The sequence below is a fragment of the Falco cherrug genome (genome assembly GCF_023634085.1).
Source record: "Falco cherrug isolate bFalChe1 chromosome 21 unlocalized genomic scaffold, bFalChe1.pri SUPER_21_unloc_1, whole genome shotgun sequence".
Lineage (NCBI taxonomy): Eukaryota > Metazoa > Chordata > Aves > Falconiformes > Falconidae > Falco > Falco cherrug.
This window is the reverse complement of record NW_026599282.1, coordinates 30,001-54,284: the sequence shown is the minus strand read 5'-3', so window position 1 is coordinate 54,284 and position 24,284 is coordinate 30,001. Positions and strand designations below refer to the sequence as shown.

At 62.8% G+C, this 24,284-nt stretch overlaps 1 protein-coding gene across 1 annotated transcript in view; it reads left to right on the top strand.

The window, feature by feature from the left end:
* Positions 1 to 794: 794 nt before the first annotated feature.
* The window catches only part of LOC102052293 (tenascin-X-like), a gene marked incomplete at its 3' end in the record, with an annotated part of 52,792 nt that continues 29,302 nt past the window's right edge, over positions 795 to 24,284 (top strand). Inside the window, 15 exon segments of the mRNA XM_055700077.1 lie at positions 795 to 805; positions 1,410 to 1,621; positions 3,275 to 3,336; positions 3,338 to 3,506; positions 6,417 to 6,529; positions 9,556 to 9,709; positions 12,414 to 12,639; positions 13,387 to 14,003; positions 14,081 to 14,170; positions 15,360 to 15,647; positions 15,898 to 16,191; positions 17,483 to 17,770; positions 19,063 to 19,356; positions 20,616 to 20,909; positions 22,437 to 22,724. Coding sequence (XP_055556052.1) covers positions 795 to 805; positions 1,410 to 1,621; positions 3,275 to 3,336; positions 3,338 to 3,506; positions 6,417 to 6,529; positions 9,556 to 9,709; positions 12,414 to 12,639; positions 13,387 to 14,003; positions 14,081 to 14,170; positions 15,360 to 15,647; positions 15,898 to 16,191; positions 17,483 to 17,770; positions 19,063 to 19,356; positions 20,616 to 20,909; positions 22,437 to 22,724 — 3,400 coding nt within the window.

Sequence of the window (24,284 nt, the reverse complement as noted above, 5' to 3'; positions counted from 1 at the left end):
TCCCCTGGGTGTCCCTGTGTCCCCCGTGGGTGTCCCTGTCCCCACTGATGTCCCCTGGGTGTCCCCTGGGTGTCCCCTGGGTGTCCCCTGGGTGTCCCTGTGTCCCCCGTGGGTGTCCCTGTCCCCACTGATGTCCCCTGGGTGTCCCCTGGGTGTCCCCTGGGTGTCCCCTGGGTGTCCCTGTCCCCACTGATGTCCCCTGGGTGTCCCCTGGGTGTCCCCTGGGTGTCCCCTGGGTGTCCCCTGGGTGTCCCTGTCCCCACTGATGTCCCCTGGGTGTCCCCTGGGTGTCCCTGTGTCCCCCGTGGGTGTCCCTGTCCCCACTGATGTCCCCTGGGTGTCCCCTGGGTGTCCCCTGGGTGTCCCTGTGTCCCCCGTGGGTGTCCCTGTCCCCACTGATGTCCCCTGGGTGTCCCCTGGGTGTCCCCTGGGTGTCCCTGTGTCCCCCGTGGGTGTCCCTGTCCCCTGGGTGTCCCCTGGGTGTCCCTGTGTCCCCCGTGGGTGTCCCTGTCCCCACTGATGTCCCCACTGATGTCCCCACTGATGTCCCCTGGGTGTCCCCTGGGTGTCCCCTGGGTGTCCCCTGGGTGTCCCTGTGTCCCCCGTGGGTGTCCCTGTCCCCACTGATGTCCCCTGGGTGTCCCCTGGGTGTCCCCTGGGTGTCCCCTGGGTGTCCCCTGGGTGTCCCTGTCCCCACTGATGTCCCCTGGGTGTCCCCTGGGTGTCCCCTGGGTGTCCCCTGGGTGTCCCTGTGTCCCCCGTGGGTGTCCCTGTCCCCACTGATGTCCGCACTGATGTCCCCTGGGTGTCCCCTGGGTGTCCCCTGTGTCCCCTGTGGCTGTCCCTGTGTCCCCTGGCTGTCCCCCCAGTTGTCTGTGTGTCCCCTGAGTGTCCCCCGTGGGTGTCCCGGTGTCCCTGTGTCCCCTGGCTGTCCCCTGTGGGTGTCCCTGTGTCCCCTGGCTGTCCCCTGTGGGTGTCCCTGTGTCCCCATGAGTGTCCCTGTGTCCCCTGTGGGTGTCCCCATGAGTGTCCCTGTGTCCCCTGTGGGTGTCCCTGTGTCCCCTGGCTGTCCCCCGTGGGTGTCCCTGTGTCCCCGTGGGTGTCCCTGTGTCCCCGTGAGTGTCCCTGTGTCCCCTGTGGGTGTCCCTGTGTCCCCTGGGTGCCCCCGAGCGTCCCCGTGGGTGTCCCTGTGTCCCCTGGCTGTCCCCCGTGGGTGTCCCTGTGTCCCCCGTGGGTGTCCCTGTGTCCCCGTGGGTGTCCCTGTGTCCCCTGTGGGTGTCCCTGTGTCCCCTGGGTGCCCCCGAGCGTCCCCGTGGGTGTCCCCATGTGTGTCCCCGTCCCCCAGGGGTGTCCCCAGGGGTGTCCCCAGGGGTGTCCCCACGGGTGCCATCCATCCCCTCCCCCCGCAGGACCATGACCCCGGGGCTGCCCCTGCTGCTGCTGGCGCTGGCGCTGCGGGGGGGGGCGGGGGCGGGGGCGGGGCCCCCCCCCGGGCCCCCCCCGGGTCCCCCGTGCGGGGCGGCGCTGGTGGCCGTCCTGGGGCGCCTGCAGGAGCTGGAGGGACAAGTGCGGGCGCTGCAGGGACAGTGCGGGGACAGCCGGGGACCCCAGGCCGGCACCGGTACGCGGGGGGGCGGGGGGACGTGGGGGGGACATGGGGGGACATGGGGGGGTGACATGGGGACGTGGGGGGGCGTGGGGACATGTGGGGTGACATGGGGACGTTTTGGGTGACATGGGGACAAGGGGGGGCATGGGGACATGTGGGGTGACATGGGGACATGGGGGGGCATGGGGACATGGGGAGGGTGTGGGGGGACATGGGGGGTGACATGGGGACATGTGGGGTGACATGGGGACAAGGGGGGGCATGGGGACATGGGGACATGGGGAGGGTGTGGGGGGACATGGGGGGTGACATGGGGACATGTGGGGTGACATGGGGACAAGGGGGGGCATGGGGACATGTGGGGTGACATGGGGACATGGGGGGGCGTGGGGACATGTGGGGTGACATGGGGACGTTTTGGGTGACATGGGGACAAGGGGGGGCATGGGGACATGTGGGGTGACATTGGGACATGGGGGGGCATGGGGACATGGGGGGACATGGGGACATGGGGAGGGTGTGGGGGGACATGGGGGGTGACATGGGGACATGTGGGGTGACATGGGGACAAGGGGGGGCATGGGGACATGTGGGCTGACATGGGGACACGTTGGGTGACATGGGGACAAGGGGGGGCATGGGGACATGTGGGGGACATGTGGGGTGACATGGGGACGTGGGGTGACATTGGGACATGGGGGGAGATGGGGGGACATGGGGGGAGATGGGGGGACATGTGGGGTGACATGGGGACATGTGGGGGACATGGGGACATGTGGGGTGACATGGGGACATGGGGAGGGTGTGGGGGGACATGGGGGCATGGGGACATGGGGGGGACATGGGGGGAGATGGGGGTGACATGGGGAGATGTGGGGTGACAATGTGACATGTGGGGGGCATGGGGTCGTGGGGGGGGGACGTGGGGACATGTGGGGTGACATGGGGACGTTTTGGGTGACATGGGGACAAGGGGGGGCATGGGGACATGTGGGGTGACATGGGGACATGGGGGGGCATGGGGACATGGGGACATGGGGAGGGTGTGGGGGGACATGGGGGGTGACATGGGGACATGTGGGGTGACATGGGGACAAGGGGGGGCATGGGGACATGGGGGGGGACATGGGGACATGGGGGGTGACATGGGGACAAGGGGGGGCATGGGGACATGTGGGGTGACATTGGGACATGGGGGGGCGTGGGGACATGGGGGGTGACATGGGGACATGGGGAGGGTGTGGGGGGACATGGGGGGCATGGGGACATGGGGGGTGACATGGGGACATGTGGGGGACGTGGGGTGACATGGGGACATGTGGGGTGACATGGGGACATGGGGGTGACATGGGGACATGGGGAGGGTGTGGGGGGACATGGGGGCATGGGGACATGGGGGGGACATGGGGGGAGATGGGGGTGACATGGGGAGATGTGGGGTGACAATGTGACATGTGGGGGGCATGGGGTCGTGGGGGGGGGACGTGGGGACATGGGGGGGCATGAAGGTTGGGGGGACATGGGGGGGACACGGGGGTCACGGGGACATCGGGGGCCGTGGGGGCACAGGGAGGGCACGGGGGTGACGTGGGGGGTGGGGGGTGCGGTGACCCTGGGGGGGGACACGGGGCCTCGTCACCCCCCGTGTCCCCCCTGTCCCCGCAGGCCACACGCTGTCTCTGGAGCTCTGCGCCCCCCCCGGCGGGGACGGCTGCGGCTGCCCCTCCCCCCCCCCCCGCCCCCCCCCCGCCCCCCCCCCACCCCCCCTGCCCCCTCGGCTGCAGTGACCAGGGCCGGTGCCGTAGGGGGCGCTGTCACTGCTTCCCCGGCTTCACCGGCCCCCTCTGCGCCACCCCCGCCTGCCCCCCCGGCCGCGGCGGCCCCCGCTGCGCCCTCGGTATGTCCCCAAGGGTCCCCAAGGGTCCCCAGTGCCCCCCCAGTGCTCCCCAGTTCCCCCCAGTGTCCCCATCCCAGTGCTCCCAGTGCCCCCACACCTCCCTCCCTGGCCGTAGTGGGCTCTGATGCCACCTCGGTGTGTCCCCAAGGGTCCCCAAGGGTCCCCAAGGGTCTCCAGTGCTCCCCCAGTGCCCCCCCCAGTGCTCCCCAGTTCCCCCCAGTGTCCCCATCCCAGTGCCCCCCCTTCCCTCCCTGGCCGTAGTGGGTTCTGATGCCACCTCGGTGTGTCCCCAAGGGTCCCCAAGGGTCCCCAGTGCTCCCCAGTTCCCCCCAGTGTCCCCATCCCAGTGCTCCCAGTGCCCCCACACCTCCCTCCCTGGCCGTAGTGGGCTCTGATGCCACCTCGGTGTGTCCCCAAGGGTCCCCAAGGGTCTCCAGTGCCCCCCCAGTGCTCCCCAGTTCCCCCCAGTGTCCCCATCCCAGTGCTCCCAGTGCCCCCACACCTCCCTCCCTGCCCGTAGCGGGCTCTGATGCCACCTCGCTATGTCCCCAAGTGTCCTCAGGGGTCCCCAAGGGTCTCCAGGGTTTCCCGGTTCTCCCCCAGTGCCCCCCAGTTCTCCCCAGTGTCCCCATCCCAGTGCTCCCAGTGCCCCCACACCTCCCTCCCTGGCCGTAGTGGGCTCTGATGCCACCTCGCTATGTCCCCAAGGGTCCCCAAGGGTCTCCAGTGCTCCCCCAGTGCCCCCCCCAGTGCCCCCCAGTTCTCCCCAGTGTCCCCATCCCAGTGCTCCCAGTGCCCCCACACCTCCCTCCCTGCCCGTAGCGGGCTCTGATGCCACCTCGGTGTGTCCCCAAGTGTCCCCAGGGGTCCCCAAGGGTCTCCAGGGTTTCCCGGTTCTCCCCCAGTGCCCCCCAGTTCTCCCCAGTGTCCCCATCCCAGTGCTCCCAGTGCCCCCACACCTCCCTCCCTGGCCGTAGTGGGCTCTGATGCCACCTCGGTGTGTCCCCAAGGGTCCCCAAGGGTCTCCAGTGCCCCCCCAGTGCTCCCCAGTTCCCCCCAGTGTCCCCATCCCAGTGCTCCCAGTGCCCCCACACCTCCCTCCCTGGCCGTAGTGGGCTCTGATGCCACCTCGGTGTGTCCCCAAGGGTCCCCAAGGGTCCCCAAGGGTCTCCAGTGCTCCCCCAGTGCCCCCCCCAGTGCTCCCCAGTTCCCCCCAGTGTCCCCATCCCAGTGCCCCCCCTTCCCTCCCTGGCCGTAGTGGGTTCTGATGCCACCTCGGTGTGTCCCCAAGGGTCCCCAAGGGTCTCCAGTGCTCCCCCAGTGCCCCCCCCAGTGCTCCCCAGTTCCCCCCAGTGTCCCCATCCCAGTGCTCCCAGTGCCCCCACACCTCCCTCCCTGGCCGTAGTGGGCTCTGATGCCACCTCGGTGTGTCCCCAAGGGTCCCCAAGGGTCCCCAAGGGTCTCCAGTGCTCCCCCAGTGCCCCCCCCAGTGCTCCCCAGTTCCCCCCAGTGTCCCCATCCCAGTGCCCCCCCTTCCCTCCCTGGCCGTAGTGGGTTCTGATGCCACCTCGGTGTGTCCCCAAGGGTCCCCAAGGGTCTCCAGTGCTCCCCCAGTGCCCCCCCCAGTGCTCCCCAGTTCCCCCCAGTGTCCCCATCCCAGTGCTCCCAGTGCCCCCACACCTCCCTCCCTGGCCGTAGTGGGCTCTGATGCCACCTCGGTGTGTCCCCAAGGGTCCCCAAGGGTCCCCAAGGGTCTCCAGTGCTCCCCCAGTGCCCCCCCCAGTGCTCCCCAGTTCCCCCCAGTGTCCCCATCCCAGTGTCCCCATCCCAGTGCTCCCAGTGCCCCCACACCTCCCTCCCTGCCCGTAGCGGGCTCTGATGCCACCTCGCTATGTCCCCAAGTGTCCTCAGGGGTCCCCAAGGGTCTCCAGGGTTTCCCGGTTCTCCCCCAGTGCCCCCCAGTTCTCCCCAGTGTCCCCATCCCAGTGCTCCCAGTGCCCCCACACCTCCCTCCCTGGCCGTAGCGGGCTCTGATGCCACCTCGGTGTGTCCCCAAGTGTCCCCAGGGGACCCCGGTGCTCCCCCAGTGCCCCCGTGTCCCTCTCCTGTGGGTGCCCCATATCCTGGTGTCCCCATGACTTGGGTGGCTTTGTTCCTTGGGTGTCCCCACAGTGTCCCCAAGGTGTCCCCATCCCATGGTGCTCCCCATGGTGTCCCCAAGGTGTCCCTGTCCCATGATGTCCCCAAGGTGTCCCCATGGTGTCTCCATCCCAAGGTGTCCCCATCCCATGGTGTCCCCATGGTGTCCCCAAGATGTCCCCATCCCATGGTGTCCCCAGGGTGTCCCCATCCCAAGGTGTCCCCAGGGTGTCCCCATCCCATGGTGTCTCCATGGTGTCCCTGTCCCATGATGTCCCCAAGGTGTCCCCATGGTGTCTCCATCCCAAGGTGTCCCCATCCCATGGTGCTCCCCATGGTGTCCCCAAGGTGTCCCTGTCCCATGATGTCCCCAAGGTGTCCCCATGGTGTCTCCATCCCAAGGTGTCCCCATCCCATGGTGTCCCCATGGTATCCCCATGGTGTCCCCAAGATGTCCCCATCCCATGGTGTCCCCAGGGTGTCCCCATCCCATGGTGTCCCCAGGGTGTCCCCATCCCATGGTGTCTCCATGGTGTCCCCAAGGTGTCCCCATCCCAAGGTGTCCCCATGGTGTCCCCAAGGTGTCCCCATCCCAGGGTGTCCCCATGGTGTCCCCATGGTGTCCCCAAGGTGTCCCCATCCCATGGTGTCCCCAGTTTCTCCCCACCCCATGGGAATGCCCCATCCCATGATGTCACCAGGGTGCCCCGGGTGTCCCCATCCCACAGTGTCCCCAGGGTGTCCCCCACTGATGGGACCGTGTCCCCACAGACATCCCCTCGGTGAAGCCACGCTTGGCCACCCGCAACCAGACGTCCTTCCGTGTCACCTGGCCGCGGCCACCTGTGCCGGTGGATGGCTACCAGGTGGCCCTCGTCCCCCTGGTGAGCTGGGGACAGGGACAGGGGTGGGGACAGGTCCCCAGCGTCACAGCGGCCCCTCTGTGCTGGCCCCAAGGTGACCTTCATCCCCAGGAGGTGGCATCCATGGCCACCTGCTGCTGCCCTGCTGGGGGCCACCTTCAGGGTGTCCCCAAGGTGTCCCCAGGCCCTCTGTGGCCACCTGCCTGTTGCCTGACTCAGGGCCAGGTCCCACCATGGTGTCCCCAAGATGTCCCCAAGGTGTCCCCAGACCCCTGTGGCCACCTGCCTGTTGCCTGACTCAGGGCCAGGTCCCACCATGGTGTCCCCAAGGTGTCCCCAGACCCCTGTGGCCACCTGCCTGTTGCCTGACTCAGGGCCAGGTCCCACCATGGTGTCCCCAAGATGTCCCCAAGGTGTCCCCAGACCCCTGTGGCCACCTGCCTGTTGCCTGACTCAGGGCCAGGTCCCACCATGGTGTCCCCAAGATGTCCCCGAGGTGTCCCCAGACCCCTGTGGCCACCTGCCTGTTGCCTGACTCAGGGCCAGGTCCCACCATGGTGTCCCCAAGATGTCCCCGAGGTGTCCCCAGACCCCTGTGGCCACCTGCCTGTTGCCTGACTCAGGGCCAGGTCCCACCATGGTGTCCCCAAGGTGTCCCCAGACCCCTGTGGCCACCTGCCTGTTGCCTGACTCAGGGCCAGGTCCCACCATGGTGTCCCCAAGATGTCCCCAAGGTGTCCCCAGACCCCTGTGGCCACCTGCCTGTTGCCTGACTCAGGGCCAGGTCCCACCATGGTGTCCCCAAGATGTCCCCGAGGTGTCCCCAGACCCCTGTGGCCACCTGCCTGTTGCCTGACTCAGGGCCAGGTCCCACCATGGTGTCCCCAAGGTGTCCCCAAGGTGTCCCCAAGGTGTCCCCAGACCCCTGTGGCCACCTGCCTGTTGCCTGACTCAGGGCCAGGTCCCACCATGGTGTCCCCAAGGTGTCCCCAAGGTGTCCCCAGACCCCTGTGGCCACCTGCCTGTTGCCTGACTCAGGGCCAGGTCCCACCGTGGTGTCCCCAAGATGTCCCCAAGGTGTCCCCAGACCCCTGTGGCCACCTGCCTGTTGCCTGACTCAGGGCCAGGTCCCACCGTGTTGTCCCCAAGGTGTCCCCAAGGTGTCCCCAGACCCCTGTGGCCACCTGCCTGTTGCCTGACTCAGGGCCAGGTCCCACCGTGGTGTCCCCAAGGTGTCCCCAAGGTGTCCCCAAGGTGTCCCCAGACCCCTGTGGCCACCTGCCTGTTGCCTGACTCAGGGCCAGGTCCCACCATGGTGTCCCCAAGATGTCCCCGAGGTGTCCCCAGACCCCTGTGGCCACCTGCCTGTTGCCTGACTCAGGGCCAGGTCCCACCATGGTGTCCTCCAGATGTCCCCAAGGTGTCCCCGAGGTGTCCCCAGACCCCTGTGGCCACCTGCCTGTTGCCTGACTCAGGGCCAGGTCCCACCGTGGTGTCCCCAAGGTGTCCCCAAGGTGTCCCCAGACCCCTGTGGCCACCTGCCTGTTGCCTGACTCAGGGCCAGGTCCCACCGTGGTGTCCCCAAGGTGTCCCCAAGGTGTCCCCAGACCCCTGTGGCCACCTGCCTGTTGCCTGACTCAGGGCCAGGTCCCACCGTGTTGTCCCCAAGGTGTCCCCGAGGTGTCCCCAGACCCCTGTGGCCACCTGCCTGTTGCCTGACTCAGGGCCAGGTCCCACCGTGGTGTCCCCAAGGTGTCCCCAAGGTGTCCCCAGACCCCTGTGGCCACCTGCCTGTTGCCTGACTCAGGGCCAGGTCCCACCGTGGTGTCCCCAAGGTGTCCCCAAGGTGTCCCCAGACCCCTGTGGCCACCTGCCTGTTGCCTGACTCAGGGCCAGGTCCCACCGTGGTGTCCCCAAGGTGTCCCCAAGGTGTCCCCAAGGTGTCCCCAGACCCCTGTGGCCACCTGCCTGTTGCCTGACTCAGGGCCAGGTCCCACCGTGGTGTCCCCAAGGTGTCCCCAAGGTGTCCCCAGACCCCTGTGGCCACCTGCCTGTTGCCTGACTCAGGGCCAGGTCCCACCATGGTGTCCCCAAGATGTCCCCAGACCCCTGTGGCCACCTGCCTGTTGCCTGACTCAGGGCCAGGTCCCACCATGGTGTCCCCAAGATGTCCCCGAGGTGTCCCCAGACCCCTGTGGCCACCTGCCTGTTGCCTGACTCAGGGCCAGGTCCCACCATGGTGTCCTCCAGATGTCCCCAAGGTGTCCCCGAGGTGTTCCCAGACCCCTGTGGCCACCTGCCTGTTGCCTGACTCAGGGCCAGGTCCCACCGTGTTGTCCCCAAGGTGTCCCCAAGGTGTCCCCAGACCCCTGTGGCCACCTGCCTGTTGCCTGACTCAGGGCCAGGTCCCACCGTGGTGTCCCCAAGGTGTCCCCAAGGTGTCCCCAGACCCCTGTGGCCACCTGCCTGTTGCCTGACTCAGGGCCAGGTCCCACCGTGTTGTCCCCAAGGTGTCCCCGAGGTGTCCCCAGACCCCTGTGGCCACCTGCCTGTTGCCTGACTCAGGGCCAGGTCCCACCGTGGTGTCCCCAAGGTGTCCCCAAGGTGTCCCCAGACCCCTGTGGCCACCTGCCTGTTGCCTGACTCAGGGCCAGGTCCCACTGTGGTGTCCCCAAGGTGTCCCCAAGGTGTCCCCAGACCCCTGTGGCCACCTGCCTGTTGCCTGACTCAGGGCCAGGTCCCACCGTGGTGTCCCCAAGATGTCCCCAAGGTGTCCCCAGACCCCTGTGGCCACCTGCCTGTTGCCTGACTCAGGGCCAGGTCCCACCATGGTGTCCTCCAGATGTCCCCAAGGTGTCCCCGAGGTGTCCCCAGACCCCTGTGGCCACCTGCCTGTTGCCTGACTCAGGGCCAGGTCCCACCGTGGTGTCCCCAAGATGTCCCCAAGGTGTCCCCAGACCCCTGTGGCCACCTGCCTGTTGCCTGACTCAGGGCCAGGTCCCACCGTGGTGTCCCCAAGGTGTCCTTGGCATGTCCCTTGTCCCCAGGACGAGCCGGCGGTGATGACCACCCATGAGCTGCCTGGTTCTACTGTCACCTTCGAGGTGACAGGGCTGGCACCCGGCCACACCTTCGAGCTCTTCGTCCAGGCCCGGCGGGAGCAGCACCTCGGGGCGCCCGGCACCCTGCGCATCCGCACCCGTACGTGTCACCTGCCTGTCACCCGCCTGTCACCCACCGCGCGGGGACCGCGGGAGGATGGGTGCGGGGGTGGGGACGCCGCGGGGATGGCGACGGGCAGGCATGGGGACAGGGACAGGGATGTCATGGGCATGGGGACAGCATGGGGACAGGGACAGCATGGGGACAGGGATGGGGACAGCGACGTCATGGGCATGGGGACAGGGATGGGGACAGGGATGGGGACAGCGATGTCATGGGCATGGGGACAGGGATGGGGACAGGGATAGGGACAGGGATGGGGACAGGGATGGGGACAGCGATGTCATGGGCATGGGGACAGGGATGGGGACAGGGATGGGGACAGGGATGGGGACAGCGATGTCATGGGCATGGGGACAGCATGGGGACAGGGATGGGGACAGGGATGGGGACAGGGATGGGGACAGCGATGTCATGGGCATGGGGACAGGGATGGGGACAGGGATGGGGACAGGGATGGGGACAGCGATGTCATGGGCATGGGGACAGCATGGGGACAGGGATGGGGACAGGGATGGGGACAGCGATGTCATGGGCATGGGGACAGCATGGGGACAGGGATGGGGACAGGGATGGGGACAGCGATGTCATGGGCATGGGGACAGGGATGGGGACAGGGATAGGGACAGGGATGGGGACAGGGATGGGGACAGCGATGTCATGGGCATGGGGACAGCATGGGGACAGGGATGGGGACAGCGATGTCATGGGCATGGGGACAGGGATGGGGACAGGGGTGGGGACAGGGATGGGGACAGCGATGTCATGGGCATGGGGACAGGGATGGGGACAGGGATGGGGACAGGGACAGGGATGTCATAGGCATGGGGACAGCATGGGGACAGGGATGGGGACAGGGACGGGTGGCACAGGCGTGGGGACAGCATGGGGACAGTGATGGCATGGGCATGAATGTGGGGACAGCGATGAGAGTGGCATGGGGACAGCTGGGGACAGGGATGGGGACAGCTGGGGACAGGGAGAGGGATGTCATGGCATGGGGACAGTGATGACGTGGGGACAAGGATGGGGACAGGGACGGTGCAAGCGGGGGGTGAGGACAGCAGGGACGTGGGGACAGGGAGAGGAGGGTTGTCACCATGGGGGTGGCAGGGGGATGGGGACAGGGACGGGACGTCACAGCCACGGGGGTGGGGACAGGGACCGGCGCGGGGGCGGGGGTGGTGCCTGCAGCCTCTGCCCGTCCCCACGTGTCCCTGTGTCCCCGTGGTGTCCCCACGTGTCCCTGTGTCCCCACGGCCCTCGGGCCCACACGCGTCTGTCTGTCCTGGTGGATCCGTGTGTCACCAGTCTGTCCCCATGGGTCCGTGTCCCCACGGGCTTGTGTGTCCCCATGGGTCCCTCTGTCCCCTTGGGCCCATTTACCTGCGTCTGTCCCCACGTGTCCCCTTGGGCTCGTCTGTCCCCGTGGGCTCCCTGTGTCCCCACGGGTCCCTGTGTCCCCTTGGGCTTGTGTGTCCCCACGGGTCCCTGTGTCCCCACGGGTCCCTGTGTCCCCTTGGGCTTGTGTGTCCCCACGGGTCCCTGTGTCCCCATGGGCTCGTCTGTCCCCATGGGTCTGTCTGTCCCCATGGGTCTGTCTGTCCCCATGGGCTCCGTCTGTCCCCATGGGTCCGTGTGTCCCCATGGGTCCGTCTGTCCCCATGGGCTCCACGTGTCCCCATGGGTCTGTCTGTCCCCATGGGTCCCCGTGTCCCCTTGGGCTCCGTGTGTCCCCATGGGTCCCCATGTCCCCTTGGGCCTGTCTATCTGCATCTGTCCCCGTCTGTCCCCATGGGCTCCTCTGTCCCCATGGGCTCCGTGTGTCCCCATGGGTCCCCGTGTCCCCGTGGGTCCATCTGTCCCCATGGGTCTGTCTGTCCCCATGGGCTCCTCTGTCCCCATGGGTCTGTCTGTCCCCATGGGCTCCTCTGTCCCCATGGGCTCCTCTGTCCCCATGGGCTCCGTGTGTCCCCATGGGTCTGTCTGTCCCCATGGGCTCCTCTGTCCCCATGGGCTCCTCTGTCCCCATGGGCTCCGTGTGTCCCCATGGGCTCCACATGTCCCATGGGTCCCCGTGAGTCCATCTGTCCCCATGGGTCTGTCTGTCCCCATGGGCTCCGTGTGTCCCCATGGGTCTGTCTGTCCCCATGGGCTCCGTGTGTCCCCATGGGCTCCTCTGTCCCCATGGGTCTGTCTGTCCCCATGGGCTCCATGTGTCCCCATGGGCTCCTCTGTCCCCATGGGCTCCTCTGTCCCCATGGGCTCCGTGTGTCCCCATGGGCTCTATGTGTCCCCATGGGTCTGTCTGTCCCCATGGGTCTGTCTGTCCCCATGGGCTCCGTGTGTCCACATGGGCTCCGTGTGTCCCCATGGGTCTGTCTGTCCCCATGGGCTCCATGTGTCCCCATGGGCTCCGTGTGTCCCCATGGGCTCCACGTGGCCCCATGGGCTCGTCTGCCCCCGTGGGTCCGTCTGTCCCCACATCTCCTGGTGCTTCCCCGTTCGTCCCTCTGTCGCCTGGCTCCAGATGTCCCCAGTCTGTCCCCATCAGTCCAGGTGTCCCCAGTCTACCTCCACGCATCCGTTTGTCCCCGTCCCTTCCCCTGTCCATCCATCCTTGTGTCCCCGTGTCCCCGGCCTCTGGCAGACGAGGTGACCCTGGTCCCCTTTGCTCTCGCAGTGCTTGCCCAGACTCTGCCCACCCACGGGGGGTCCCCAGGGTCCCCTCAGGGTTCCCTGGGGTCCCCGGCATCGCCAGTGGCCCCAGCGTCACCATCAGTCCGATGGTCTCCGGCAGCCCCAAGGTCCCCAGTGCCACCAGCACTGCCAGGGTCACCAGGGTCCCTGGGATCACCGGCATCACCAGTGTCACCGGATGCATCCTTGGGGTCACCAGGGTCTTTGGGGTCACCAGCATCCCCAGCTTCTCCGAGGTTTCCAGCGTCCCCAGTATCACGAGGGTCCCCAGCGTCCCTGAAGTCACCAGTGTCAACAGAGTCTCCAAGGTCACCAGTGTCCCCAAGATCCCCAGAGTCCCCAAGATCCCCAGGGTCACCAGTGTCTCCAAGATCCCCAGAGTCCCCAAGATCCCCAGAGTCCCCAAGGTCCCCAGGGTCACCAGTGTCTCCAAGATCCCCAGAGTCCCCAAGATCCCCAGAGTCCCCAAGATCCCCAGGGTCACCAGTGTCTCCAAGATCCCCAGAGTCCCCAGCATCCCCAATGTCCCCAAGATCCCCAGAGGCACCAGCATCCCCAGAATCCCCAGGGTCACCAGTGTCACCAAGATCCCCAGGGTCACCGGTGTCCCCAAGATCCCCAGAATCCCCAGGGTCACCGGTGTCCCCAAGATCCCCAGAATCCCCAGGGTCACCAGTGTCACCAAGATCCCCAGGGTCACCGGTGTCCCCAGGATCCCCAGAATCCCCAGGGTCACCAGTGACACCAAGATCCCCAGGGTCACCGGTGTCCCCAGGATCCCCAGAATCCCCAGGGTCACCAGTGTCACCAAGATCCCCAGTGTCACCAGTGTCCCCAGGATCCCCAGAATCCCCAGGGTCACCAGTGTCCCCAAGATCCCCAGTGTCACCAGTGTCCCCAGGATCCCCAGAATCCCCAGGGTCACCAGTGTCCCCAAGATCCCCAGAGGCCCCAAGATCCCCAGGGTCACCAGTGTCCCCAGGATCACCAGAGGCACCAGCATCCCCAGTGTCCCCAAGATCGCCTGCATCTCCACGGTCCCCCGCGTCACCTCCATCTCCATGGTCCCCGGTGTCCCCAGAGTCCCCGCTGTCCCCAGTGCTCCCGGGTGGCCCATCCCTGCATGACCTGGGGGCCAAGCTCTCCTCCTACAATGGCTCCTTGCTGCAGCGCCTGGAGAGCCACCTCCGGGCTACAAACTACCCCCTCCGGGGCAACCAAACGGTGCCGGCGGTGGCCCGTGCCATCCTCTCTTACCTTCTACGCCGCAGCCCGGCCTCGTTGCGTCACCAGCTCCTCCGCCAGATCCCCCATCCCAAGCCCCACTTGATGCCGGGGGCCACCGGCGAGGCGCTGGTGGACCTGAACGGGCTTCGGGGCCACGCCGAAACGGTGGTGATCCGTTACCGGCTCCTGGAAGAGCCGGCGGGGACCGAGGGGGAGCTACAGGTGCCAGGGGACACAGCGGTGGTCCGGGTGCCGGGGCTGGTGCCGGGGGCCATGTACCGGGTGGAGGTGCACGGCGTGGTGCAGGAGCACGTCTCCAAGTCCTACACGTTCCTGGTGACGGCAGGTGGGTGATGGAGGTGGAGAAGGGGACAACGTTGCATGGGGACATCCCGTAACTGGCCACTCCTCTTTTGGGTGCAGGGGTAGGTGGCACCGACGAGCCCCCGTCGGGGTGGGAGCAGGCGTATGAGATGGAGTTGGCCGAGCCCCAAGGTGCCGTAGCCAAAACAGGTACCAGCGGGTGGTCCATGGCAGTGGGAAGGACGCGGGTGTTCAGGCTGACGTGCTGTGGGCAGACACAGTGGGGGTGGTTGGGTGGGCGTGGGGGGTGGATGGGTGGAGGGATGGATGGTGGATGATTGGATGGATGGTTGGGTGGACGGGATAGGTGGGCGGAAGGATGGATGGTTGGATGAGTGGATGGTGGTTGGATGGTGGTTGGATGAGTGGATGGATGGGTGGATGGGTGGAAGGATGGATGGTTGGATGGTGGTTGGATTACTGGATGGATGGGTGGATGGGTGGAAGGATGGATGATCAGATGATTGGATGGTGGTGGGATGGGTGGGTGAAGGGATGGATGGATGGTGGTTGAGTGGTGGGTGGATGAGTAGATGGATGGTTGGATGGGTGGGATGGGTGGGCAGAAGGATGGATGGTTGGATGGGTGGGATGGGCGGAAAGAGGGATGGATGGATGGTTGGATGGTTGGATGGTGATTGGATGAGTGGATGGATGGTGGGATGGGTGGGATGGATGGTTGGAGGGATGGATGGTTGGATGGTTGGATGGTGGTTGGATGAGTGGGATGGGTGGGCGGAAGGATGGATGGTTGGATGGGTGGGATGGGTGGAAGGAGGGATGGATGGAAGGATGGATGGTTGGATGAGTGGATGGATGGGTGGGATGGGTGGGCGGAAGGATAGATGATTGGATGGTGGTGGGATGGGTGGGTGGAGCGATGGATGGTTGGATGGTGGTGGGATGGGTGGGTGGAGGGATGGATGGATGGTGGTTGAGTGGTGGGTGGATGAGTAGATGGATGGTTGGATGGGTGGAAGGATGGATGGTTGGATGGTGGTTGGATGGGTTTGGTGGCTGGGTGGAAGGCTGGATAGTTGGATGGTGGTTGCGTGGGTGGGTGTGTGGATGGATGGGTGGATTCCAAGACTGATGTAAGAAAAATGGAGTGGAAAACCAAGTCATTGAATGGATGGAGGCCTGAAACCTTGAGTGGACAACTGAGTGGACACACACATGGACTGATGGGTGGAAGAATGGATGGTGGATGGGTGGATCCAACACCAGGTGGATCAATGGGAGGATGGTTTGGTACAGATGGAGAGATGATCTAGCAGAAGGACGCAAGGGTGGGCAGACCTTCATATTCTCCCTTGTGCCGTCTCCACTGCAGTGCCAGCCCCATCATCAGAGGAACCACCATCCCGGCCCATCCTGGGCGAGCTCAGGGTCTCCCACGTCACTCCTGGCTCCATCCAGCTGGAGTGGAGCGTCCTGGAGGGCACCTTTGACTCCTTCACGGTGCAGTACAGGGACGCCCAAGGTCAACCTCAGGCACTTGCAGTCGATGGTGGGTCCCGCAGGGTGACCGTGCCGGGGCTGGCACCGTCGCGCCGCTACAAGTTCAACCTCTACGGGGTGTGGGGTCGGAAACGGATTGGTCTCATCTCCACCGACGCTGTCACAGGTGAGTCCCCATCCACGTTCTCTGTAGACACAGGTTCTGCACGTGGCCCTTGGACCTCGTGGAAATGAGAACGTCTTCTGAGGGATGGAATGGGAAACAAGAAGGGATGGGAGGGTGGGAGTTGGGAAGGATAGACGGATGTAGGATGAACAAATGGTTGGGTTGAGTAGACACTTGGCTGAAGGAATAGATGGAAGATGGACGGTGCTCTGTGCCCAGTATGTCCCACGTTGGGTTGTCCCTGTTGCAGCACCAGCCCCACCCAAGGAGGAACCCCCATCCGCGCCCGCCCTGGGCGAGCTGACGGCCTCCCACGTCACCCCCGAGTCCGTCCAGCTGGAGTGGAGCGTCCCCGAGGGCACCTTTGACTCCTTCACGGTGCAGTACAGGGACGCCCAAGGCCAGCCCCAGGTGCTGCCCGTGGACGGCGCTTCCCGCACGGTGACCGTGCCGGGGCTGGCACCGTCGCGCCACTACAAGTTCAACCTGTACGGGCTGAGGGGGCGGGAGCGCCTGGGCCCCGTCTCCACTGACGCCGTCACAGGTGAGGGGGCGTGAGGGACGCTACTGACCATGGGTTTGCTGTGGGCAGGAGCTTGGTAGGACCCCTGTTGGGTGTGCTGGGCCTGGTGGGCCACGGGAAGAGCCGTTGGGTGGTGGTTTGGGGCTGGATCCATGGATGGGTGCGCGGGAGTGGGAAGGACAAAGGGATGGGATTGGTCATGGGTGGGTGGATGGATGGATGGGTGGGTGGGTGGTTCGATGGGTGCTCAGATGGGTTTGTGTCTCTTTGGTTGATTGACTGCCTGGGTTGGTATGGGGTTGACTGGATGAGTGGTGGGTTGGTTGGATGGTTGGATGGTTGGATGGATGGGTCGACATAGGCATGGATGGATGAATGGATTGAGAACTTTCTCGTTGATTGGTTGGATGGATGGATAAAGGGATGGATGGATGGATGGTCTTTGGATGGGCCTGAGTCTCTTGGGTGGCTGCTTCATTGACTGGATGGATGAATGGATGGATGGATGGATGGACGGATGGGTGGAATGACATAGTTATGGCGAGATGAATGGATGTTGGACTTGTTGGTTCATTGGTTCAGTGGGGGGATGGATGGTTGGATGGGTTTGTGTCGTTTTGATGGCTTGACTGTCTTGGTGGTTGGGTGGTTGACTGGATGGATGGATGGATGGATGGATAAAATGTAAGGATGGATGGATCTGAAGCTCTTTGTTGATTGGTTGAGTGGGGGGAAATGTGGATGGATGGGTGGCGGGATGGATGGAACGATGTTCAGATTTTTGGGTGAACAGATGTTGAATTGAGTTGATTGGTTGGATGGAGGGATGGATGTGTGGTGGGATGGATGGTGGGATGGATGGATGGATGGATGGATGGATGGTTGGATACATGGATGGATGGATGGATGGATGGATGATGAACTTCTTGGTTCATCGGTTGAGGGAAATGTTGATGGATGGATGGATGGGTGGATGGATGGATGGTGTTTGGATGGACTTGTGTCTCTTGAATGGATTGTCGTTGACTTGATGCATGGATATATAGACGGGAAGGATGAATGGATGGTGGACTTCTTGGATCACTGCTTGGATGGGTGGATGGATGGATGGATGGATGGATGGATGGGTGGATGGATGGATGGATGGATGGATGGAATGCCATGGGGATGGTTGGACGGATGGAGGTTGGGCTCCTTGGTTGGTTAGTTGGCTGGAGGGATGGATGGAGGATGGACGGACGGATGTGGGCACGGCTGGACAGACGTGCGGACGCCGGTGGCCGACACCGTCCCCTCCGTGCGGCAGCTGCAGCCCATCCGGAGGAGGAAGCCCCATCCGCGCCCGCCCTGGGCGAGCTGACGGCCTCCCACGCCACCCCCGAGTCCGTCCACCTGGAGTGGAGCGTCCCCGAGGGCACCTTTGACTCCTTCACGGTGCAGTACAGGGACGCCCAAGGCCAGCCCCAGGTGCTGCCCGTGGACGGCGCTTCCCGCACGGTGACCGTGCCGGGGCTGGCACCGTCGCGCCGCTACAAGTTCAACCTGTACGGGCTGAGGGGGCGGAAGCGCCTGGGCCCCGTCTCCACCGACGCCGTCACAGGTGAGGGGGCGTGAGGGACGCTACTGACCATGGGTTTGCTGTGGGCAGGAGCTTGGTAGGACCCCTGTTGGGTGTGCTGGGCCTGGTGGGCCACGGGAAGAGCCGTTGGGTGGTGGTTTGGGGCTGGATCCATGGATGGGTGCGCGGGAGTGGGATGGACAAAGGGATGGGATTGTTCATGGGTGGGTGGATGGATGGATGGGTGGGTGGGTGGTTCGATGGGTGCTCAGAGGGGTTTGTGTCTCTTTGGTTGATTGACTGCCTGGGTGGGTATGGGGCTGACTGCTTGAGTGGTGGGTGGATGGATGGTTGGATGGTTGGATGGATGGGTTGACATAGGCATGGTTGGATGAATGGATTGAGAACTTTCTTGTTGATTAGTAGATGGATGGATAAAGGGATGGATGGATGGATGGTGTTTGGATGGGCCTGAGTCTCTTGGGTGGCTGCTTCATTGACAGGATGGATGGATGGATGGATGGATGGATGGATGGATGGATGGATGGATGGATGGGGGATGGATGGATGGATGGATAAAGGGATGGATGGGTGGAATGACATAGTTATGGCTGGACGAATGGATGTTGGACTTGTTGGTTCATTGGTTCAGTGGGGGGATGGATGGTTGGATGGGTTTGTGTCGTTTTGATGGCTTGACTGTCTTGGTGTTTGGGTGGTTGACTGGATGGATGGATGGATGGATGGATGGATGGATGGATGGATGGATGAATGGATGGATAGATGGATGGACGGAGGGATAGATGGATGGATGGATGGATGGAATGCCATAGGGATGGCTGGATGAATGGATGTTGGACTTGTTGTTTGGTTGGTTGAGTGATGAGAAGGATGGATGGATATAAGGAGGGAGGACGGGAATGACGTTTGGTTGAATGGATGGATGGATGTTGGAGTTCTTGGTTGATTGCTTGGATGGGTGGGTGGATGGATGAGTTCCTGGGTGAGTTTGTGTTTCTTCGCTTCATTGAATGTCTTGGTAGCTGGGTGGTTGACTGGAAGGATGTTGGCATTGATGAGTGAATGAATGGATGGATGGATGGATGGATGGATGGATGGGTGGGTGGATGGATGGATGGATGGGTGGATGGATGGATGGATGGATGGATGGGTGGATGGATGGTATGCCATGGGGATGGTTGGATGGATGGAGGTTGGGCTCCTTGGTTGGTTAGTTGGCTGGAGGGATGGATGGAGGATGGACGGACGGATGTGGGCACGGCTGGACAGACGTGCGGACGCCGGTGGCCGACACTGTCCCCTCCGTGCGGCAGCTGCAGCCCATCCGGAGGAGGAAGCCCCATCGGCGCCCGCCCTGGGCGAGCTGACGGCCTCCCACGTCACCCCCGAGTCCGTCCAGCTGGAGTGGAGCGTCCCCGAGGGCACCTTTGACTCCTTCACGGTGCAGTACAGGGACGCCCAAGGCCAGCCCCAGGTGCTGCCCGTGGACGGCGCTTCCCGCACGGTGACCGTGCCGGGGCTGGCACCGTCGCACCGCTACAAGTTCAACCTGTACGGGCTGAGGGGGCGGGAGCGCCTGGGCCCCGTCTCCACCGACGCCGTCACAGGTGAGGGGGCGTGAGGGACGCTACTGACCATGGGTTTGCTGTGGGCAGGAGCTTGGTAGGACCCCTGTTGGGTGTGCTGGGCCTGGTGGGCCACGGGAAGAGCCGTTGGGTGGTGGTTTGGGGCTGGATCCATGGATGGGTGCACGGGAGTGGGAAGGACAAAGGGATGGGATTGGTCATGGGTGGGTGGATGGATGGATGGGTGGGTGGGTGGTTCGATGGGTGCTCAGATGGGTTTGTGACTCTTTGGTTGATTGACTGCCTGGGTGGGTATGGGGTTGACTGGTTGAGTGGTGGGAGGATGGATGGTGGGTTGGATGGATGGGTTGACATAGGCATGGTTGGATGAATGGATTGAGAACTTCCTAGTTGATTGGATGGATGGATGGATGGATGGATGGGTGGATGGATGGTCTTTGGATGGGCTCGAGTCTCTTGGGTGGCTGCTTCGTTGACAGGATGGATGGGTGGATGGATGGATGGTATGACATAGTTATGGCTGGACGAATGGATGTTGGACTTGTTGGTTCATTGGTTCATTGGGGGGATGGATGGTTGGATGGGTTTGTCTCATTTTGATGGCTTGACTGTCTTGGTGTTTGGGTGGTTGACTGGATGGATGGATGGGTGGATGGATAGGTCGATGGATGGATGGATGGATGGATAAAATGTAAGGATGAATGGATAATGAAGCTCTTGGTTGATTGGTTGGATGGATGGATGGGTGGATGGATGGATGGATGGGTGGATGGATGGATGGGTGGATGTATGGATGGGTGGATGGATGGATGGATGGATGGATGGATGGGTGGATGGATGGATGGATGGATGGGTGGATGGATGGATGGATGGATGGGTGGATGGGTGGATGGATGGACGGATGGACGGATGGATGGATGGATGGATGGATGGATGGATGGGTGGATGGATGGATGGATGGATGGATGGATGGATGGGTGGATGCATGGATGGATGGATGTATGGATGTATGGATGGACGGATGGGTGGATGGATGGATGGATGGATGGATGGGTGGATGGATGGATGGATGGATGGATGAATGGATGGATGGATGGATGCATGGATGGATGGATGGATGGATGGATGGAATGCCATGGGGATGGTTGGATGGATGGAGGTTGGGCTCCTTGGTTGGTTAGTTGGCTGGAGGGATGGATGGAGGATGGACGGACGGATGTGGGCACGGCTGGACAGACGTGCGGACGCCGGTGGCCGACACCGTCCCCTCCGTGCGGCAGCTGCAGCCCATCCGGAGGAGGAAGCCCCATCGGCGCCCGCCCTGGGCGAGCTGACGGCCTCCCACGTCACCCCCGAGTCCGTCCACCTGGAGTGGAGCGTCCCCGAGGGCACCTTTGACTCCTTCACGGTGCAGTACAGGGACGCCCAAGGCCAGCCCCAGGTGCTGCCCGTGGACGGCGCTTCCCGCACGGTGACCGTGCCGGGGCTGGCACCGTCGCGCCGCTACAAGTTCAACCTGTACGGGCTGAGGGGGCGGGAGCGCCTGGGCCCCGTCTCCACCGACGCCGTCACAGGTGAGGGGGCGTGAGGGACGCTACTGACCATGGGTTTGCTGTGGGCAGGAGCTTGGTAGGACCCCTGTTGGGTGTGCTGGGCCTGGTGGGCCACGGGAAGAGCCGTTGGGTGGTGGTTTGGGGCTGGATCCATGGATGGGTGCGCGGGAGTGGGATGGACAAAGGGATGGGATTGGTCATGGGTGGGTGGGTGGATGGATGGATGGGTGGGTGGGTGGTTCGATGGGTGCTCAGATGGGTTTGTGTCTCTTTGGTTGATTGAGTGCTTTGGTCGTTGGGTTGTTGTCTGGATGACTGGATGGACCGATGGATGGAAGGATGGATGGATGCGTGGATGGGATGACTCAGTATGGTTGGGTGAATGTCTGCTGAAGCTCTTGGTTGATTGGTTGAGTGCGGGGAAATGTGGATGGATGGGTGGCGGGATGTATGGATGGATGGACAGACGGACGGACGGACGGGTGGATGGATGGGTGGATGGATGGGTGGATGGATGGGTGGATGGATGGATGGATGGATGGACGGAAGGATGGATGGGTGCTCAGATGAGTTTGTGTCTCATTGGTTGATTGACTCTCTGGGTGGGAATGGGGTTGACTGGATGAGTGGTGGGAGGATGGATGGTTGGATGGATGGGTTGACATAGGCATCGTTGGATGGTTGGATTGAAATCTTTCGTGTTGATTGGTTGGATGGATGGATAAAGGGATGGATGGATGGTGTTTGGATGGGCCTGAGTCTCTTGGGTGGCTGCTTCGTTAAAAGGATGGATGGATGGATGGATGGATGGATGGATGGGTGGACAGATGGACGGATGGATGGATGGATGGTCTTTGGATGGGTTAAGTCTCTTGGGTGGCTGTGTCGTTGACAGGATGTGTGGATGGATGGACGGATGGATGGATGGATGGAGGATGGACGGATGGACGGTTGGAGGATGGACGGATGGATGGAATGACATACCGATGGTTATATGGATGGATGTTGAACTTGTTATTTGATTCGTTGGGTGGATGGATGGGTGGATGGTGTTTGGATGAACTTGGGTCTCTTGAATGGATTGTCGTTGACTTGATGCATGGATATATAGACTGGAAGGATGAGTGGATGGTGGACTTCTTGGTTCACTGCTTGGATGGATGGATGGATGGATGGATGGATGGGTGGGTGGATGGATGGATGGATGGATGGATGGGTGGGTGGATGGATGGATGGATGGGTGGATGGTAGGTCGATGGATGGATGGATGGATAAAATGTAAGGATGAATGGATAATGAAGCTCTTGGTTGATTGGTTGGATGGATGGATGGGTGGATGGATGGATGGATGGGTGGATGGATGGATGGGTGGATGGATGGATGGATGGATGGATGGAATGCCATGGGGATGGTTGGATGGATGGCGGTTGGACTCTTGGTTGGTTAGTTGGCTGGAGGGATGGATGGAGGATGGACGGATGTGGGCACGGCTGGACAGAGGTGCGGATGCCGGTGGCCAACACTGTCCCCTCCGTGCGGCAGCTGCAGCCCATCCGGAGGAGGAAGCCCCATCCGCGCCCGCCCTGGGCGAGCTGACGGCCTCCCACGTCACCCCCGAGTCCGTCCAGCTGGAGTGGAGCGTCCCCGAGGGCACCTTTGACTCCTTCACGGTGCAGTACAGGGACGCCCAAGGCCAGCCCCAGGTGCTGCCCATGGACGGCGCTTCCCGCACGGTGACCGTGCCGGGGCTGGCACCGTCGCGCCGCTACAAGTTCAACCTGTACGGGCTGAGGGGGCGGGAGCGCCTGGGCCCCGTCTCCACCGACGCCGTCACAGGTGAGGGGGCGTGAGGGACGCTACTGACCATGGGTTTGCTGTGGGCAGGAGCTTGGTAGGACCCCTGTTGGGTGTGCTGGGCCTGGTGGGCCACGGGAAGAGCCGTTGGGTGGTGGTTTGGGGCTGGATCCATGGATGGGTGCGCGGGAGTGGGAAGGACAAAGGGATGGGATTGGACATGGATGGATAGATGACTGGGTGGATTGATGGATGGGGGGGAACTTGGATGGGTTTTTGTCTCTTTGGGTGGATGGATGGATGGATGGATGGATGGATGGATGGATGGATGGATGGATGGACTAAGGGATGGGATTGTTATTGGATGGGTGAGTGAATGGACGGATAGTGGGAAGGGTGGATTGATGGATGGATGGATGGGCGGTTGATTTGCTGGCTGGCTGGCTGGCTGGTTGGATGGATGGTTCGATGGGTGCTCAGATGGGTTTGTGTCTCTTTGGTTGATTGACTGTCTGGGTGGGAATGGGGTTGACTGGATGAGTGGTGGGAGGATGGATGGGTGGATGGGTGGATGGATGGGTTGACATAGGCATGGTTGGATGAATGGAGTAAGCTCTTTCGAGTTGATTGGTTGGATGGATGGATGCATGGATGCGTGGATGGGTGGGTGGGTGGGTGGGTGGTTGATTGGATGGATGGTGGGATGGATGGATGGATGGATGCGTGGAATGACATAGTTATGGCTGGATGAATGGATGATGAACTTCTTGGTTCATCCGTTGAGCTGAGTGAAATGTTGATGGATGGATGGATGGATGGATGGATGGATGGATGGATGAAAGTATGGAATGCCATAGGGATGATGGATGAATGGGTGTTGGACTTCTTGGTTTATTGTTTGGATGGGTTTGTGCCTTAGGGTTCATTGAGTGCCTTGGTGCTTGGGCAGTTGACTGGATGGATGGGTGGATGGGATGACTCAGTATGGTTGGATGAATGGCTGCTGAACCTCTTGGTTGATTGGTTGAGTTGTGGAAAATGTGTATGGATGGGTGGGGGGATGGATGGAACGTCGTTCAGATGTTTTCATGAACGGATGTTGAATTGAGTTGTTGGTTGGATAGAGGGATGGATGGATGGACGGAAGGATGGATGGTTGGATGGATGGGTGCTCAGATGAGTTTGTGTCTCATTGGTTGATTGACTCTCTGGGTGGGAATGGGGTTGACTGGATGAGTGGTGGGAGGATGGATGGTTGGATGGATGGGTTGACATAGGCATCGTTGGATGGTTGGATTGAAAACTTTCGTGTTGATTGGTTGGATGGATGGATAAAGGGATGGATGGATGGTGTTTGGATGGGCCTGAGTCTCTTGGGTGGCTGCTTCGTTAAAAGGATGGATGGATGGATGGATGGATGGATGGATGGATGGATGGATGGATGGATGGATGGATGGATGGGTGGACGGATGGACGGATGGATGGATGGATGGATGGTCTTTGGATGGGTTAAGTCTCTTGGGTGGCTGTGTCGTTGACAGGATGTGTGGATGGATGGACGGATGGACGGATGGATGGATGGATGGAGGATGGACGGATGGA